Source organism: Cervus elaphus, chromosome 30 (genome assembly GCF_910594005.1).
Source record: "Cervus elaphus chromosome 30, mCerEla1.1, whole genome shotgun sequence".
Lineage (NCBI taxonomy): Eukaryota > Metazoa > Chordata > Mammalia > Artiodactyla > Cervidae > Cervus > Cervus elaphus.
The window spans coordinates 75,095,305-75,115,117 of record NC_057844.1 but is presented as its reverse complement, the minus strand read 5'-3'; the positions used below and the strand labels follow the sequence as shown (position 1 = coordinate 75,115,117).

The following is a 19,813-nucleotide window of genomic DNA, read 5'->3' as shown; positions in this document are numbered from 1 at the left end:
TCTAGCAATATATAAATAAGAGGAATACATTGTGACTAAGCAGGGTTTACCCTGACAATCCACCATTGGTTCAGCCCTGGAAAGCCAATCAATATAATTCACCATCTTAACAGAACAAATAAGGAAAATCATATGACCATCTCAACAGATGCAGAAAAAGCATTTGAAAAAATTCAGTATCTACTCATGAGTTTGCAGGGGGTAGGGGAAACCTAGGAATAGAAAGGAACTTCTTCAAGAAAAAGATTATCTACAAAAAACCTACAGCTAACATCATACTTTATGGTGAAAGACTGAATACTTTCCACCTAAAACTGTGAACAAGACAAGAATATCTGCTTTTACCATGCCTGTTCAACACTATGCTGCAGATTCTAGCCACTGCAGTAAGATAAGAAAAGAAATAAAATTGCCTATGTTGACAGAAGATGTAATTGTCTTTTGTGACACAAGTAATCCAAAAGAATGTACAAGAGAAGTTACTAAAACTGAGTTTAGCAAGATCATAGAAGATCAGTATACAAAAATCAACAAACCTTCTTCACATTTAGATACTTATGCCATAGTTGCACCATGTTGTTAACAATTACTTTGTATAATTCCTACAAACATATGCTGAATGACTTTAAATCTTACTCAACAAAGGCTATTACTATAAAAAAAATCAAAATTGAAAAACAGTACTGTTTATAATAATATTAAAAACCTGGAAAAATTAGGTATAAATCTGTAGAGATTTGCACGCTAAAAACTACCAAACACCAATGAAAGAAATCAATGAAGTCCTAAGTGAGTGGCATGAAAGACTCAGTATTGTTGAGACATCAGTTCTCACTAATTGATTTATAGATTCAAAGCAATCCAAATCAAACTGCCACCTGGAGTTTTGGTAGAAATTGACAAACAGGTTGTAAAAATTATATGAAAATCAAAGGAACTGGAGTAGCCAAAACAATTTTGAAAAAGTTGGAAGAGCCATGCTCCCTGATTTCAGGGTAAAGCAGAGGTTCTCAAACTGGGGACGGTTAGGAAATTTCACAGAGAGACTGACAGAACTCAACCTGAATGCTTAACAAAGTCACTTTGGAAGGAGGAAGGAGCTCTCCACACCGCTACCGAGGCAGACAGGCCCCCGGCTGGCCAGGGCGGGGATGCCAGCCCCAGCCAGTCTACCTGCCACCTCCCTATGTCCATCCTACTGACAGCATCTGTCCCAGCATTCCGAACAGGGGTCTTGAAATTCACCCTGATTGGCCAATTTAGGTCACATGATAAAGCAATGCCTGGCCAGGAAATAGATTCATGCTGGTTAGTTTAAACCTGAGCCACCTGTCCAGCCCTTGAGTCACAGATGGTGTTAGCTTCTTCTAAAGTTCAAGTACTTTAATGGAGGCAGGGTGACTGCCCAAACTTCAGGAGGTAAGAATTTTGAAAGGAAAAAGATGTTGGCGACGCAGGCACAGCGCTTCCCACACTCCATCACTAAATTCCTCTAAGATGTTTAAGTTGGTTTGAAGTCACGCTGAGTGACTCTCCATGTCTCAGCATTGTCATTGTTCCTCAGAAAGGAAAAAAAATCTAAATCATATTTAGAAAATGAGAACTAAGAACCAAAATTGGGAGCCTGTGTGAAGCTATCAATTTCCATTTTTTTCCCCATACAGTTACTATTACCACAATCACACAATGCGACCTTAATTTCTGTCTGTAAACATGACTGGAAAATAGCTCATTGCAAAAAAGAACGTAGAAGTTAGTATCTAAAAATATTACATATTTTGAGGGGCTTCCCTGGTGGTCCAGTGGTTAAGACTCTGTGCTTCCACTGCAGGGGGCAAGGGTTCGATCCCTGGTCTGGGAAGTAAGATCCCACGTGCTCACATGCAGCCAAAAAAGTTGAAAAAGTAAAATAATTTTTAAAATATATTACATATGTTGAAATTGTCTTCCTAGCCGTCTTCACCATTTATGCGTTCTGCAAGGAGCGCAGTGTTGGTTTCCCTGTAACACTTTCTCCTGGCTGGCGGCCTTCTTTTTGATCAGGATGTGCTCACGGAGCTCCTGGAACAGTGCGCAGACGGGCTCTGGAAGGCCGAGCGCTACGAGCTGATCGCCGACATCTATAAGCTCATCATCCCCATCTACGAGAAGCGGAGGGACTTCGAGGTATCCGAGTGGTCTCTTTGTTAACTTTTTCAGAGGACGGGGAGTGACACGCATCCTCAGACATTCTTACATGCAGAGAACGCAAGCAGGCCACTTGAGCACGTGGTCTCTGCCCCTGCACGTGACCCTGGAGGCCACCACCCTTGGAGCCACAAGCTGTCACACCTCTACCCAGACCTCCAATCTCGAACAACAGGGGTTGGGGATTCTGGCACTCCACTTGCAAAAAGTTGCCAGGACCCTGACTTTTAAAATCCCTAGGTGCCTTTTCTCTTAGAACTCTCCCTTGCTCCACTGATGGGGGGAAAAGAGTGACCCTTTCGGCCTTTCTGGGCTGGGGATGCCGTCCAGTTTCTCTTTAGCACATGCTAAGGAATGGAGTAGGAAAAACAAAACCTACAAGCATCATCAGAGGACTGAACTGACTCACTGCACTGGGGAGTCCGATGGGTCCTCAGTATGCCAGATGGCCCTTCGGGTTGGAAACCTAGCACTTGGAAATGATCACTACCAGCTGTCCAGTCAAAATGCATTCTTGATTTTTGTTTTTTTTTTTAAACTCAAGTCCAAGGAGTTTTCACCTACATGACCTCATTTCATTGTTAGTTTCACATCAGTTCTGCTAGCTGCAAACGGGAAGAAACGAGCTGTGTTCTTCTTTGCAGAGGCTGGCCCACCTGTACGACACACTGCACCGAGCCTACAGCAAGGTGACCGAGGTCATGCACTCCGGCCGCCGGCTCCTCGGCACGTACTTCCGAGTGGCCTTCTTCGGGCAGGTGAGCCTCCTCTCTGTCCTCTAGCCCATCCCCAGTCCTTTTTTGTTCTTGTTTAGACTCTATAAAGTGGTATTTTGTAAATTTCCCTTTTCTAGAAATTCTAATTTGATGAATTTGTCATGTTTACAATGGTTCTTATCTTCCTCAGTAGTAAACTTTCTGCTTTTTTTTTTTCTTTCTTCCTGTCTTTTCTTTATTACTTTCTTAAGGCAGCGGTAAGTTCTCCTCCCATAAGATATTCTTAGCGGCATCTTTGGTACCTCAGTGTGGTTTGCAAGTTTGCTTTTCAAGTCTGTATGTATATCTGTCCAGTCATTACACACTCCAAAAAAACAGATTAACATTTTATTCCATTTACAGAAATAAATCACCTGTTCCCTTACACATCTATACTGCATGTTTTAAACCAAAAATAAGACTTTCTGGTTTCCTTTGTCCCTGTGCGTCTCTTATCTTTTATAATGTATCTTTGCAAATAGATTTACCATTGTAATATTTCAGAAACCCTTCATAAAGAGGTTCATTTATATTTAACTGAAAGTTTAACCTCCAAGTCTCTAACATGATTAAATAGTATAAATTATAATACACGCATTTAGGGTGTGTGGTTTTCAATGAGCTTTATATAACCTTCGATTTATCCTGTTATTTATTGTCTTTTATAACTTTATAGCAATACCAGTTTACAGACAGTGAAACAGATGTGGAGGTAATTACAGTAAATGCTTAAAAAGCAAGTAATACAGTGAATCACTGCATCTAAACTCCTAAGTTTGATGTGGGTGTTTTTTGTCTCATGTTAGCCTGCATTTTTTCTTTTATATACCGTGTTTTTTGCACCATTTTCTCTCTTTTATTTTAGATGAGAAATGTTTTTTAAAAAATTTATTTCAAATATTAACTCCAGTTTGGGCTTTTTAGTTTTCAACCTTTTTCACTTCCCAAGAAATTTTCTAAGCCTTGTCGTATTCAGACCCGACTGATGCTAAAACAGGTGATGACTGGCGATGATAAAAATATTTTCTGATATTATGCAACAGTCCTTTCCTACTTTTTCTCATCAGTGAGGCAAAATGGAATTTATACCAACTTTACATAACTTTTGCCAAACCTACTCTCCAGACCAGAATGCTTCTATTTATACTGTAAAATCCTGTGTAGATGGGAGAGGTCAGGAGAAGGGGTGTGTGTGCGTGTCTGACGCCAGCCCATCGGCTGCTGAGACATATCTTAGTGAGTTCTGTTCCTTGGGAATGTGAAACAGGCTTGAGTGCCATTATTTGACTTCACCGAGAGAACACAGTCTTGAATCCCCAATTTCTCATTCACTCAACACTTAATGACCACATTCTTGGATGAGTTTGCAGTTTCATGTTTTTCCTTTATCTTCGCATCCAGACCTCACGTTATCATTTTCCTTCCTATTTGGAAAGCCCGATTTTGTTTTTAGAATCACTCCCTTTTTTGTTGTTGTTAACCCTTGTAACAAAAAACTCCTTCCCTGTGGTCAGCCTTGGGCTTGTGTCTGGGGGCAGCTCTAATTATGTGTTATATCACAGGGGTTCTTTGAAGATGAAGATGGAAAGGAGTACATTTACAAGGAGCCCAAACTTACACCTCTGTCAGAAATTTCTCAGAGACTCCTCAAACTTTACTCAGATAAATTTGGTGCTGAAAACGTCAAGATGATACAAGATTCTGGCAAGGTATGAACCATGCTTGTAAATGTATCATAGCAATGTAATATTTTTTTATGTATGATTGATCATATATTATATACTCATAAATGTGTGCCAAAAAAAGAAGATGCAGGAAAAGATTAAGAATGGTTGAATTTAAGTGACAAGTGTATTTTTTTTTCCGATACCTTTCTGTGCTTCCCTGATATCCTTCATGAAGCAGTCCTTTATTTCATAACTTTATACAGATATTCTTTTACAATTAATATCTGAGAGGACATACCATTTTTAGACCAGCTATTTAGAAACTCCATAGGAGTAGGGTCCTAGGTTCTGTCACTGCTCTTTTTCCTTGCACTTAGCACAGTGTCTAGTTGATTGACTGATGGACAGACAGAGGGATGAGCAGACAGACCAAGGAAGGAACTAACTAGCCAGCACGTCTGTAGGAATGATATTTACTTTCTCCTTAGAGAGGCTGTCCTCTGCTGAGCTGCCCTCACACGAGGACTCTTTCTGAACCTCCACACTTTCCTTGTGTATTTACATGTTGCACTGACTTCAGGGCATCTCCCAAGAGATGGGATCCTCTTGCCTCCTGAAACTCAGGTCTAGTGGAGCTCCTGTTCTTTGCATTTACAAACACTCCCTCCTGTTCAGTTTCCAACAGCAATAAGCTCAACCTCTTTCTCGCTTCATCCTTTTGGAGGCGCCTCAGTTCATGTTTCTGTCCTGAGCCCTGCGTTGGTGTCCCCAGTGTCTGGAATTCATGTCCTTGGGGCCCTTCCTTTTCTCCAGAGAAGAACCTTGCAGTCTCCTGCCCAGGGGGTAGGGAGGGGACAAGGGAGGAGGTAATTCTGGATGCTGGAGGCAGGAGATGAGCACGGGCGAAGGTCCCACATTCAGCCTACAGCCTTCCACCTGCCCTTCCACCTGCGTCCTGCTCTGTACCTTGCCCCTGCTTTCTGCTGAGACTGGCGAACCCACTTAGACTCTTTCCAGACCAATCTCTCCAAGGAACAATCTGTTCTTTTCTTGGGGGTGGGGACTAGGGAGGGAGCCTGGGGTTCTGCCACCACCCGCCATAGACTTTGGGCCACTCACCAACCCATACCTCCCCTGGTCACCCTAATCCTAGTGCTGGTCTTCTCCAGATGCCCGTCTCTTCAGGCTGTTGTAACAGATACCATAGACCAAGTAGCATACAAACAACAGAAATTTATTCCTCACAATTCAGGAGAGAGACTGGGAAGTCCAAGGTCAAGGCACCAGCAGACTCAGTCTTCCAAGTGAGATTCTTCTAACTGGTTCATAGACTTATCACTGTGTCCTCATGTGGAATAAGGGGTGAGGAAGCTCTGTGGGGGCCTTTTATAAGGGTACTAACCCCATTCATGAAGGCCCCACCCTCCTGACCTAATCATCTCCTGCCTTCCGATACCATTACATTAGAGGTTAAGATTTCTACATGAGAATTTTGGGGGAACACAGATGTCCAGTCCATCACAGCAGGCTTCTGAGGGATGCTCTGGCTTCCTCCTTGTTGCCCCTTCCATGGGAACATGGATTAGAACTTTAACCCCGAGGCACCTGCCTTCCGGATATTCATTAAATTCACCCACTGCTGTTCTTCCGTCCTTTTTGTCTTTGCCAGTTAATCTATCCTGTCTTTGTGATAGAGCTGTACAAAGGAAGAGGGAGAAACATGCATTGTTGGTCTATTTTTAGCCAGAAACCTCAACACGACCTTATTAAGCCCTACTTCCTTTCTAGACCAAATCACTCAAGTCCAACTTGCCTTTTTCCCTGAAGCCAAAACCTTTGTCCGAGTCAGGTTGTGTCTTTGACCTAACAACCTTCTCTCAAGCATTCATCTATTATTTGTATTAAATTAATTCATATCTATGTGTTTATGTCTTATCTATCTACAGGTTAATTATGACTTGAGGGCTTGGCTTTAAACACTATTACTAAAATAAACATTTTTCTCTCTTAGCCAAATGTGTAAACATACAGCTTAGGAAAGAGTCAGAGGAATCCAGATGGGGAGTAATTCCACATGAAAACTAGCATGATGTCTTTAAAAAAGTCAATATCATGAAGAAGAATAGTCTGGATTAAACAAGACTAAGGAGCCATGACTAAATATAAAATGCAATCTTTGATTAGCTTCTGGTTCAAACACAAATGTTATAAATAACATTCTGGGACATTTGAGAAATTTTCATCTAAACTTGGTATCTTGGGCACTATTAGGAGATTAGTGTTAATTTCATAACATATGATGATGTACTGTGGTTATGGAAGATACTGTCCTAATGTTTAAGAGATGCTGGCTCAAGTGTCATGATGTGAACCACTTATAGTTTGAAGTGCTTCAGCTAAAAAAAAAAAAACTACCTGCACATGTGCGTGTAAAGAGACACATATAAACAAATAGCAAAATATTAGCAATTGTTCTAAGTGGTGGGTATGTGGCATTCGTTGTACTGTTTTTTTCAAACTTTCTGAATCTCCAAAACTTTTACTCATACGAAGTGGGAAAACACAGGTTTGGTATGCATTGGAGGAGTCCTTCAGACACCAGTAGCAGTATTCCATTCCCTTTATTCATTTAAAGGTCAACCCCAAGGATCTGGATTCCAAGTATGCGTACATCCAGGTGACTCACGTGATCCCGTTCTTTGATGAGAAAGAACTGCAAGAAAGGAAAACGGAGTTTGAAAGATCCCACAACATTCGCCGCTTCATGTTCGAGATGCCCTTCACCCAGAGCGGGAAGCGGCAGGGGGGCGTAGAGGAGCAGTGCAAACGACGCACCATCCTGACAGGTATGGCCTCCCCAGCCCTTCCGGTAAGAGAGACACCCAGCTTCCGGTAAGAGCCATACCTAGCCCTCAGCATGGAGGGCGAGAGAAAGAGCCTCCAGAAATGATCCAGAAGCTTCTAAAACTGGAAGGGCCCTGGGAGCTTAGTTAACTTTCCTTACATACCCGCTTCAGTTTAACACCCATCTCATGCTTGCTTTTGAGAACTCAAACGACGTTTTTCTGTTTACCTGTTGGGTGTCTTCTTCCATCAGACTAGAGATCAGGTCACTTCTGGTCTGGTGGCAGTCAGGTCCAGTGTCAGGTCACTTAGCCTTTTTAGAATCTGGTGAAACCGGTGGGCCCTTTTTCTCCCCAGAATGCTCTGGCACTGTTTCAGGTGGTTGGCAGGCTCTCTAGGTACATGGCCGCCAGGGTCAAGAACCCCTGCGCACAGTGCCAAGTCTACCTACGTCATGGGAGCAGACCCCTGAAGCATCTGTGCCTCACAGGTCCCAGCTTGAGCCTGTTCAGAGACTCTAGGGGGCGGGAACAAGTGGGATAGGAGGCCCACGTCCTCCCTGAGTGGCTGGCCAGGCTCAGCTCTTGCTTTTAGAATAATAAGACAGCACAGTCTCAGCTGCTAGTACCAGGAAGCCCACCGCATTCACAGGCCGCCCACTCAGCGGTGGCAAGAGTTTCAGTGGCTCCTTGGCACCACTTAGCCACTGATAACCCACCCCCTAGAACTATGCTGTGTGACAGATGTAGCATCATCTTGGGAGTGATTTTTAGCTTCTCGAGCAGAGCTTGACCCCCAACGCTCTTAGGTTAGGGTCAGCAAATGACAGGCAACCTCAAATAAAAGGCTTTCTTGACTTAAAAAAAAAAAAATCAGTGAGGAGGCTGTTGAGAATGCCACGTATTGTCTGTATCTGCTCTTGAGGCACATTTTTCAGAGCGGCCATAGTTAAGTCGAACCAGGAAGGTGCCCACTGCTTGTCCAGCAGTTGATGTTGTCAAGTGTTCCGCCTGGTCAGGAACAGGGATCACTATAATAATCAGTGAAAAGAGTTCTGTGAGGATGGTGCACTTTTCACCAGCGGACGGTACACTTTAAATGAGTGAATTGTGTGGTATGTGATTTCACAGTTACCAAAGAAAAAGTGTAGTTCATGACGAAATAGCTCAGGACAGCATATTGCATAGGATTTTTTTTTACTCTTCCTCTGAGGGAACTAAGAGAAAAACTAAAATTCAGCAAAGAACCCCCAAAACCCTACATTCTTTTTCTTATTCTCAAAGGTATTATTTTTTTTTAATTTATTTTTTAACTGAAGGATAATAGCTTTACAGAATTGTGTTGGCTTCTGGCAAACATCAACATGAGTCAGCCATAGGTATACAGATCGCTCCCTCTTGAACTTCCCTCCCACCTCCCTTCCTATCCCACCCTCTTGGTTGTTACAGAGCCCCAGTTTGAGTTCCCTGAGTCATAGAGCAAATTCCCATTGACTATCTATTTTACAAATAGTAAGGTAAGTTTCCATGTTACTTTCTCCATACATCCCACCCTCTCCTTCCTCCCCCACCCTACATTCTTTAAAAAGGAGCTTCTGCTCCTGTTTTTAGAAAAATAAGGCAACCTGTAAAACACAAACAATATTGTCCTCAAAAACATCAGCCCCTCCCCATAGATTGAAAGTGAAAGTGTCAGTCAGTCATATCCGGCTCTTGCAACCCCATGGACCGTAGCCTGCCAGGCTCCTCTGTCCATGGAATTCTCCAGGCAAGAATACTGAAGTGGGTGGCCGTTCCCTTCTCCAGGGGATCTTCCTGGCCCAGGGATCGAACCCAGGTCTTCTGCATTGCAGGCAGATTCTTTACCATCTGAGCAATGAATTGTTTTTCTGATGGACATAGTAGCAAATCCTTATTAAGCAAAATAACTGCATTTTTTTAGATGGAGTCATTTTAGAAGAATTACCAGCTTACCATATTTATCTCTCCAGCAGTGATAACCTCAGATCAGTGCTTATCAAAGGTTGTTCCCAGTCTGCGGTGTCAGCAACACCTGGGAACTTGTTAGAATCAGGCACGCTGGGGGCGGGGCCCAGCTGGTGTGGTTAACCTAGCCTTCCAGGTGTTTCTGACACTGCTCAGATTGGAGAACTGCTGATTTAAATAAACCTAGCTCACTGATGAGTCAGGGTCAGGATTTGTATCATGATTATTCCACTCAGGGAGCGTGCTGATTCATAAACAGTTACCATGGGGTGTTTTCACTAGCCAGTTTCCCGTTTTGTCACAGAAATATTTTAGATTAGATAACAGACCAGAGCAAAGCTCTGTACCTGCCTGCAGAGGGGACAAAGAGTAACACTGCTACAGAGAAAGGAAATAATCCGCTCAGGAAAGAATCACCCTGAGGAGGTGTGGGCCACGCAGAGCCTGGGCCTGGGTCCTGCAGACCCCGTCACATCCTCACTGTGTGACCTTGGGAAGGTCACGTAACCTCTCTGCACCTTAGTTTTTCATCTGTAAAAATAAAATTATACTATCCATCCCGTGTGAAAGGATTTGGTAAATTATGCCCAGGTGGGGAAGGAATGCACTTTATTTTGCTACAATCTCATCCACCATTGAGCTCCTTGCCTTTTGAGGTTGATGATGAGCAAAAGGAGATTATAATACAACAAAAGAGCAAGAAGTGGTGCACTTTCTGCCCTGAAAGATCTCAGAATTTCACAAGGCTAACTATGGTGGTACAAAGATTTAGAGAAGGGGTTATACAAATGCTACTGAGAACCTATAAACTATACCAACCTTCAGTTAAAGACACACAGGCCAGGATATTCTGCGTTTTCCCTTGTGTTATTAATCCTTTAAGTTCTTCCTTTGCACTGCTTCAGAGCTGACCTTTGGCCTTCCAAGTTGTATAGAAGCCCCTGCCCTCTGAACGCAGACAGGTTCACTTTCCTGGATAGTTCACTCAGTCAGCTACAATAGTGGGGTCATTTGAAAGACCTAATGATCACCCTCCCTTACCCCTTGGTGTCAATTCTGAGCCTGCCTCCCTACCTGGCCCCTTCTGTTCCTTCTTTCATGGAGCTCATCCCATGGAGTTTCTCCCTGGTCATTATTCCCTAGTCTCCCAAATCACATCCAGACTCCTACTCAGGTTGGAAATAATTCCCCCAGCCTTCACCCCCTGGTCAGTCTCACCAGACCATATACCCACACCTCTGAGCCGTCTCTTCCTCATCATCTTGACTGAAGGGCTGTAGACCACTGATGCGGGCTCTTGATTCATGATGTGATGGCTCACTCAGGCCACCACCTACTTTTCCGCTTTCCAGGCCCATTTGCTCTTTCATGTAGCCATTTGGGCAGTAATACATTCTAACATTCAGCAAAATTTATGGAGCACAGGCGGGCAATGTCCAACTTGGCGTATCAACAAAACAGAACTCTCTGTGCAGTTGAATTCTAGCAGGAGGAGACAGACGATAAACAGTAAATAAAACGAGTAAATGTGTCTGTGTTGGAAGGTAATACGTGTTCTGGACAAAAGCAAAGGGGGGTTGGAAATGGGAGGTCAGGGAAGGGGAAGGTTGCAGGTTAAATGGTGGGTTAAATGGAAGCCCTGTGGGCTTCATGGAGAGTCCAGACTTGAAGGAGGTGAGGGAATGGTCTGTGCAAGTGTCTGGAGGAAGACAGAGCTATGGAGGCAGAGGCCAGCGGCGGGGATCCCTGTGCCCAGCACACTCAGGAGTGACCAGCAGGCTGGCGTGGCTGGAGCCAAGTGACCCCAGTGAGAGGAGACATGAGGCCAGTAAGGAAGGCTGGGCCAGGGGGTGGTCCTGGATCACGTGCCTTGGTGGGCTCATGCACAGACCCTCAGTTTTCTGTATCATTTCACCTCTCCTGTGCCTCTTTTAGCCCCCTGTGACCATCATAAGAAGCAGTGACTCAGACATTTTGCTGAGTGGAATCAGAGTAACATGGACATCTCACAAATACCCTTGGAGTTTTTTTTTTCTCTCTGAAATAATGGTGCTCCCACCCCATGGCACCCAGAAGCACCGTGATAACACTAGTCAGTGTGTTTTGACATGGCATGAGCCTCACGAGACGTGTGTCCTGACAGATGAGAACAGTGTTCTCCTCACCATAAAGCACGTCAGTCTGTCACGTCCGGGCACACCTCTGGTTGGAGGGCCATTCCCATCTCCCTCGCTAATAAACAGCAGCATCTAGTTCTTGTCACAAATCAAAGGAGTCTTCAGTCCGAAGAGGACTTACCAATCCCAGTGTCGCCACTTAAAAACGGTGTGTCCGCATGGAACGCAGAAGAAATGGTAGACACGGGCCCTTGGCCTTAGATTGATAAAGCATTCAGCAACTAGAACAGGCCTGTAAAGTGTGTGACAAGCAAGGTTGGATCAGCTTGAATGTCTTTTCCCACTCTATCTAGACTTTGGGTGGCCCAAGAGGACTCTGGGAGTCAGCCTTTCTCATTTTGTGATTAGTCCTTTTTGAGTAAACCCTCCCCAACCGCTTACTAAATAGTAAAGAATCTAAACATAACACTCCCATCTTATTTCCACTTGTTAAAAAGTAATACAAGCTTTAAGCATATAGCTACCTGTCTATTCATAAATATATATATGAAATAAGAATGTTATATTTACATATACAATATATAAGCAATAAGGCAGAAATGTGAAACAGTACTGAATTAGAAACAGCTATTTTTCTATTCTTTTTTACACCAACTCTTTGCTGTTGATATGTTCAGGTGTCTTATAAGAAATGAAAACAATATTGAGTGGTGTCTTTTTGGTTAAAAAATATGTGAGAAAAATAAATGTTTTTTAATGTTGTTGAATCACTCAAGTTTTAAAACATCTTTATTATTGCAACTCAAAATTTTTGAATTTCTGGCTCAAGATATTTTGCTTGGAAATACATTCCAATATTTTGTGGAAATACATTCTCACATTTTATTTTCATTGATTTCTCTGACTTGTGCAAACTTAAGCATGTGATTGCAAGTTGTTCCAAGAATATTCCTATGGAACTCTTTTCTGGACTTAACTCTGTTATATGATATCTCAAGACTGTTTATTTAGTCTTTTTTAAATATTTGCAAAGCTGTCTCATGCCTGCTAGCTCATTCAGCTTTCACAACTTCCAAGAAAAGTTTAGCGCATTTATGAGCAAGAAAATTGAGCAGGGAGTGATCAAATGATTTCTTCAAAGACAAACCTCTCCTATTAAAGTTAACAAGAACCCGACCCTCTTGACTTTATGTGGTGCCTGTGGTTAAACGCACACCACAATAAAGGAAGACCAGATTCTGGTTCCACAAAGTGCCAGCATGTGTCCTAGACACGCTTCGGGTTCCTTACCTGTCACTCGGGTGCGGTGATGACCTGTCCCTTGGAACGAATGTAGCAAGCCGTGGCCTAACTCCGTGCCGTGTTCCTCCACAGCGATACACTGCTTCCCGTATGTGAAGAAGCGGATCCCGGTCATGTACCAGCACCACACAGACCTGAACCCCATCGAGGTGGCCATCGACGAGATGAGCAAGAAGGTGGCCGAGCTCCGGCAGCTGTGCTCCTCGGCCGAAGTGGACATGATCAAACTGCAGCTCAAGCTCCAGGGCAGCGTGAGCGTCCAGGTGAGCTGGGCGCCGGGCCAGGCAATCTGCAGGGCAGCTCCTGCGGACCCAGGGAATTTCAGGTCGTTCACACCAGGTCCAGAGGCGATCCCCGTCTCCTCCGTTCCGTATTTGTGTGGTTTCTCCTGATCCCAGACAGGCGGGAGCCCGTTGGCTACAAGAGCATCATTGTCACCAAGCTGTCTGCAAGGGCTGGAGAGGGGTACAGCCTGGCTTCTCAGAAATTTGATTAATTCTGATTGCCTAATTGGAAGCATCAAGACTTAAATAGGATGAAGTATGGAGAGCTATAGGTTTTCATATGAAACTATTGTTTTCTGGTTTCTATGAAAATTGTTAACTGAAAATGTACCTTAAGCTTCACTCTTTTAATGGTATCTTTTGATTAGTGAAATTCTTCATTTCAACATAGCCCAACTAGTCAATTGTTCCTTTATTAGTAGCAGCTTTTGTATCCTATATAAGAAATCTGTTTCAGAGATGTTCTTTTTTCTTTGTTTATCTGAATTGACTTTTATGTGGTAACGAATAGGGGTCAAGACTTTTTTTTTTTTCCCCTCCTTTCGCTGTTGAGGTGAAGTCATACTGGATCTAGGTGCTGACTTTTCTGTAATTTTTATTGGAGTTTAGTTGTTTTACAACGTTGTGTAGGTTTCTACTGAACAGCAAAGTGAATCAGTTATACATGTACACACATCCACTCTTTTTTAGACTCTTTTCCCATTAGGCCATTGTAGAGTACTGAGTAGAGTTTCCTGTGCTACAGAGTAGGTCCTTATTAATTATCTATTTTATACATAGTGGTGTGTATAGGTCAATCCCAATCTTCCAGTTTTTCCCCCCACCCCCCACCCCACCCAGGAGCTGGTTACACAGGTATGTTCAGTTTGTAAAAATTCATGAAGCCAAACACTTACATGCACCTTTATGTTGGTGTGGTGCACTTCAATCATACGGGTGTTTTTCAGATACTGTACTTATGTGGTTTCCTAAGAAATTAATAAATGTTAAGTTACTCCTTCCCATGACCAGCATGCTTCTTGCTTTATTGATGTTTTTAAGTATGTATAAATAATTCTAGCCACCTGCATTATGTGTACATTCCTACATCCACTTCTTTTCTCTTTCAAGAAGAATGTGTTTGTGAAGGTTACATGTAGATTGTAATATGCTGGTTTCATTTACTGGTATCTGTTTTTGTCAACTTTTTGTCAGATCAATGCTAAGCTGTTACCTCACATTTTTCTAAATGTCATTCACCTCAAAAGTATTTACAGATGTTTTCAACCTCTTTCCTCACGGCCCAAAAGACTAATGTACCAAAATAAGGTATCAGGTGAAGATGATAAATACTCCAACCACGTGAGTGATTGCATAACGGGCCAGAGGCCACAATTTTCTGCAGCTTAAAACAAAAACCGTTCAGTAACGTGGCCTGGGCCTGGAAACACCCAGCCTCTGAAAAGGCCAGTGCAGGGGTAGGTGTGCCGGTGAAGGGTGGGGCTGGGCAGGACGCACTTTCTAAAGGGCATGTGCCCTGCCTTTTGATAGTGACCTGAGAGTCGGATAAATGCCTGGTCATCTTTAAGAGCAAAGCATTCTGTGATGAAACAAGGAGGTGAAGGTTACGTGTGTGCACCCTCCAGGATAACAACAAAGTTGGAGTCGGGGAGAGAAGCCTGATCCCTTTATTTGTGTTTCTCTAATTCTTCCACCGAGAGCCTCTCTGGGGTGGCTGTTGCACAGGACGGAGCAATCGGGTAGCTTTGTGACTCTGCGCTCCACTCCAGGGTCTTGTCGTGCTGACCTTATGACGTGTCACGAGCTTCCTTCTGCACCTTCTTAAAACTGAACATACGCGTCAGTCTGGATCTTCCTTCATTCGGGTCACCTTTAGGTTATTGACAAAGCTCCCCACATATATCCAGGGATCGTACCCAGTCATCCCTGAGGGTTGGCTAGTTGTCCCTGTGTCAGAGGGCCCCCCTCTAGCCTCTTTGCCCCCCGTCTCCCCACCCCTGGTGTGAACTCTATCAGTTCAGTTCCCCTGCCATTACTGCAAGTCCTACATGCCACGGGCCAAGACCACCGCCCATGCCCTTCACCCACAGCCACACCCTCCCTGCTCACTTACCTCCAAGTCCTCCAGGACCGCACCCCGCCCCACCCTCCCCCGAGGGAAAAAAAATCATGCAATGATCACGTGGTCAGGCCCTGTCCCAAGTGCCTGCGACTTTCCCCTCCCCATCCAGTGTGTCTAACCCTCTTTGTCTCCACACTCCCACGTTTCCTAACTTACTCAGCCTCAGAGAACTCCGCTTGGTGAATTAAAGGAGACATGCAGGGCTCTGAGCCCCTCATCTTGTTGCCAAATTCCCCCGCATCTTTGGCCTCCCAGCCCCTGAGATGGTTAGTTCATCTAAGGATAGCAGATCAGCTTCACAATTCCACAAGGGGAAGAGTCGGTTCTTTAAAACTGGCACATGTGCTTCGTTTTTCAGTTTTCATTGACCTCACCAGAGTGGTCTCTTAGCTCAGTGTCATGTAGCACAAATACCAGTTGGAAGACTGGCTCTGATCTCAGGTGTCTTACTTATTGGCTGTTCCACCTTAAACAGGTCCTTACATTTTCCAAGCATTAGCTCTTCCTACATAAGATGAACCATCATCACAAGTGCCCTAAGGATGACTGAGATGACAAACATCAAATAGCTTATAACAAATATGCGCTTGATTCATGGTTTCTTCTTTTGGGTCCTAAGTTCATGGAGGGCAGAGGTCATAACTCACTCACTCAAGCATCATTTTTAGCAAATGCCAGCTGAAACTAAAGATGATGGGCATTTTCTTCGTAACCTAATTTTAAATCTTTGTTCTTTATTCAGGTCAACGCTGGTCCACTAGCATATGCCCGAGCTTTCTTAGATGACACAAACACAAAAAGATACCCTGACAATAAAGTGAAGTTGCTTAAAGAAGTTTTCAGGTAACGCACACTGGAAATGTCTTTCTCTTGAAGTATCGATCATTTCTGTGCTCATTCAGGAAAGAGATCTTGCCAGTTGGGCTCATCCTTTGTTCTGTTCATACCTTGATTTCCCTCTCCCACACCATTTCAGGCAATTTGTGGAAGCGTGCGGTCAAGCCTTAGTGGTGAACGAACGGCTCATCAAAGAGGACCAGATAGAGTATCAGGAAGAAATGAAGGCCAATTACAGGGAAATGACAAAGGAGCTTTCTGAAATCATGCACGAGCAGGTAGGTGCCACACTCAAGTGCTTCTCATGTTTAGAGAACACGCATCACTTGGGGGTCTCGGGTGTACCCTAGGATGGTCTAAACACCCTGACATCCTTCCAGAATGTTGCTCTCTGAAGGATCGTGTAGCATGCGGCACTGCTGCTACTGTCTAACCATGGGGGCTTGGGGAACAGCTAACAGCAAGCCTACTCGTCATTGTCTCACCTCCTCTGTATCGCTCAATCTGTCAATAGCTCAAAAACAACTCACATAAAAAAAGAGATGCCGGTACCATTCCTGGAACTCTTTACTCACCCAATTCTTTGGAAGAACAGGGTTTGCCAGCCTGGTTTCAGGAATTCTCCATTGCAGTAAATGTCTTTCACCATTTAAAAAAATGGGTTTGTGCAGAGTGTGACTCCTCAGAGCTGACCTGGGTGGCCCAGTGAGTCAGTCCTCAAGGCTGCTGCTTTATTCCTGGTCATTCCGGGCAGCCTTCCTGATTGCACTGCTACCACCACCTTCCTGTATGAATTCCTTTCAGTGGGATTACGTATGTGGGCTCAGTAGTCATCAGTGGGGACAGCTGCCCAGGGAACTGAATGAATGTCAAAGGCCGCTTCCTGCTGCTTTTTCAGGGGTCTGGTCTCCATCAGACTTCTTCTGTGTCAGTCTTTCTGATCAGTGTGGCCCTTTAAGCGGCCCACATGACTGCTTCTGTCTGTTGCCTGCATTACTGCCTTTCAGTCTTAAAAAAAATGGAAGCCAGTACCATTTGTGTCAGTTAACCTGTGATGATTTAGTTAGGAGGTTTCTGTTGCAGAAAACTAACTTAAATGTCTAAGCTTTAACTTGCTTTTTTTTCTCCTCCATGCTTACACGTTCAGATGGGATGGTAATGTCATTTTATACTTTTATTTCTCTGGATCTTAATTGGCTCACAGAAAATTATGACTAAGTTTGGGCAACTGTAGACACTGACATAATGACAGTGCACGTGCAAAAAGAAGGCAGCCCTCTTCTGGGCATTTAGAAAAGGTCAAAAAAAAATAGAAATGACTAAAGAAATAAATATGTGAATAATTGAGAGGAAAGAGAGGGTTTTGTGGGAACAAGTGTCTGGAGAAAGCTCAGGGTCTTTTGCGTGGGGCCTCCAGGTAGGATGGAGAACTTGATCAGTGGCTGTCAGCACTTAGAACTAGACAAGATGAAAGTAGGAAAAAAAATTCAGAGCTGAGAATATTAAACTCCCAGACTGTGTGGACATAACCCCATACTGGCTCTTAACTGCACCTTGCATTTTCCATTAACCCAACAACTGTGTAGATTAAACTTTGAACCCTTAAGCAAAAAGGATCTTGCCCTGGAGTCTTGGATTTTCCAGGGGAGCCTCTGAGTGCATATGTTCCTCTCAGTGTGCACCAGGCACTAGGTCAAGTCTTGTGCTTAGAATTCTTCCCTGCGTTATTGAGTGTGAAAGAGACTTGTTGAGAGTCAGCGAGGCTGCCACTCTCTCTCTCTCTCCCAGCGTGGAAATCTGTAAGACCTTGCAAAAAGGAGCTGGTGGAGAACACCAATGCTCCAGATTCATTTAAAAAAAAAAAAAAGACTTTTCCAAGGGCCGGGACCAGGTCGTGTCCCCAACCAGGTACATGCAGGATAGACTTCAAGGTGCTTTTACCACCTGGTGAGCTTAGAAGGCTGTCTACTCACTAACCTGTAGAGGAAATGAAACACGCTGTCTTTGACTTGCTCTTTAAAATCCTGATCCGATAAACACTGATGCACAGTGGGAGGTGAGCTGACCTGCTCCATCAGCCCTGCACCGAGGCCGAGCTCCCTGGGGGTATCACAGTCATGCAGCGGCCGCCAGGTCATGAGTTGTGAGACGTGTCGCTGGGGTCGCTGGGGTCATTGCGCGTGGGTAACGCTGTGTCTCTGTGCCTCGAGATCTGCCCCCTGGAGGAGAAGACGAGCGTTCTGCCAAACTCCCTGCACATCTTCAACGCCATCAGCGGGACGCCCACCAGCACGCTGGTGCACGGCATGACCAGCTCGTCCTCTGTGGTGTGACCCCCGCCACGTGGGCCACGGGTGGGGACTTGCTCTGTCATTTGCAAACTCAGGACGAGACTCCAAAGCTAATCCCCGGGCATGTGCCTGACGCGGGGAGACCGAGCACAAGAAGGAGCCAAGGGGATGGAAGAGTTACAGGAAATAAAGAACCGGCTAATTTCATAGCATGTTTCCTGGAGGAGTCCTCCTCAAGAGAGCACTCATTTTTTTTTTTAAACCTCGCTGGCAATATTCAACGTTTTCATTGTGTCTTAACAGAAGTGTGTGGTGGACACTCTTCGGCTGGAGTTAAATGTTATTCTTCCTTACAGAAGTAGTATTAAAAATATATGGCCTAGAGAAAACACATGTTTCAGAATGTACATAGCACTGAAGTCGAGGCTGGAGGGTAACCCTTGGCCTCTAGGCTAAGCTGGAAAATCTTGAAAATTTTTTTTTTTTTCCTGTGGCACATTCAGGTTGAAAACAAGAACTATTTTTGTGACTAGTTTTTGATGACCTAAGGAAACTGACCATTGTAATTTTTGTACCAGTGAACCAGGAAAGTTAGTGCTTTTATACTCACTTGCATTTAAGAAATAGGAAAGCTTAAGAAACTAAGGGAGCTTAAGACTAGTCAAGCAGTTTAGAACCAAAGGCCTGTATTAATAAACACAACTATGCTAAACATTTAAAGGAGTATAGTATACTGTTATGTACATAGAGTTTGTTAATACAGTCTTGGCATTGTGTACATACACATATGACATTTCTACATTTTTAATACATCAGCTTCTGCATAAAGTTTAATTGTGACAGATTTGTGCTGTTCTTAGTATATGCAACACTTGACTCTACTGTTTTATTCTTGTACATAAAAGCAGTGCAGTATGGAGGTGTATACAGTCTTTGCTATGTTAGGTTTATAAACCATTTTAAAAATTTCATCCTTTTGCCAAAGTGGTGGAGTATGTCACTGATAAATCATAAATCTTGTGGGGAATAGTGGTGTAATGTAAAGCCTTCACTGTGTTATATTTTCTTTTCAGACATTAATTGAGTAATTTTATATTTGGGAAAAATAAAGGTTTTTAATTTTATTTAACTAGAATCTCTGCCCTGCTGTAATTAAATATTCTGTACCACATCTGTATTAAAAACAACATTGCTGATTTTCCGGTAGCGCGTATTGGGTATTTATTGTTGGACAGCCTTAAGAGGGGGCAGGATATTGAAATATTAGGGGGTGAAATAATGTGGTATATGAAATTTTGCTTAAAAATACCTGAGGGGAAAAAAAGAGAGTACAGATTTGAAACAAGCTTGACAAATGTTGGTTGGTAATTGCAGAAGCTGAGGTTGGGTGCATGGGGACCGTTGTACCCGTGTCTCTGCCTT

General features: G+C 43.7%; 1 protein-coding gene across 13 annotated transcripts in view; it reads left to right on the top strand.

Moving 5' to 3' along the window:
* DOCK9 (dedicator of cytokinesis 9) overlaps positions 1 to 19,592 on the top strand; it is a 270,534-nt gene extending 250,942 nt beyond the window's left edge. For 7 of the 13 annotated variants that reach the window (XM_043892111.1, XM_043892103.1, XM_043892109.1 and 4 more), the window contains exons 46-54: positions 2,044 to 2,166; positions 2,832 to 2,945; positions 3,619 to 3,654; positions 4,505 to 4,651; positions 7,245 to 7,455; positions 12,930 to 13,120; positions 16,006 to 16,106; positions 16,240 to 16,378; positions 18,311 to 19,592. In XM_043892111.1, the coding sequence (XP_043748046.1) occupies positions 2,044 to 2,166; positions 2,832 to 2,945; positions 3,619 to 3,654; positions 4,505 to 4,651; positions 7,245 to 7,455; positions 12,930 to 13,120; positions 16,006 to 16,106; positions 16,240 to 16,378; positions 18,311 to 18,433 (1,185 nt within the window). In that variant the 3' untranslated portion in view covers positions 18,434 to 19,592. The remainder of the gene's footprint in view (positions 1 to 2,043; positions 2,167 to 2,831; positions 2,946 to 3,618; positions 3,655 to 4,504; positions 4,652 to 7,244; positions 7,456 to 12,929; positions 13,121 to 16,005; positions 16,107 to 16,239; positions 16,379 to 18,310) is intronic. The other 6 variants (XM_043892115.1, XM_043892106.1, XM_043892114.1 and 3 more) reach the window with 1 other exon arrangement.
* The last annotated feature ends 221 nt before the right edge of the window (positions 19,593 to 19,813 follow it).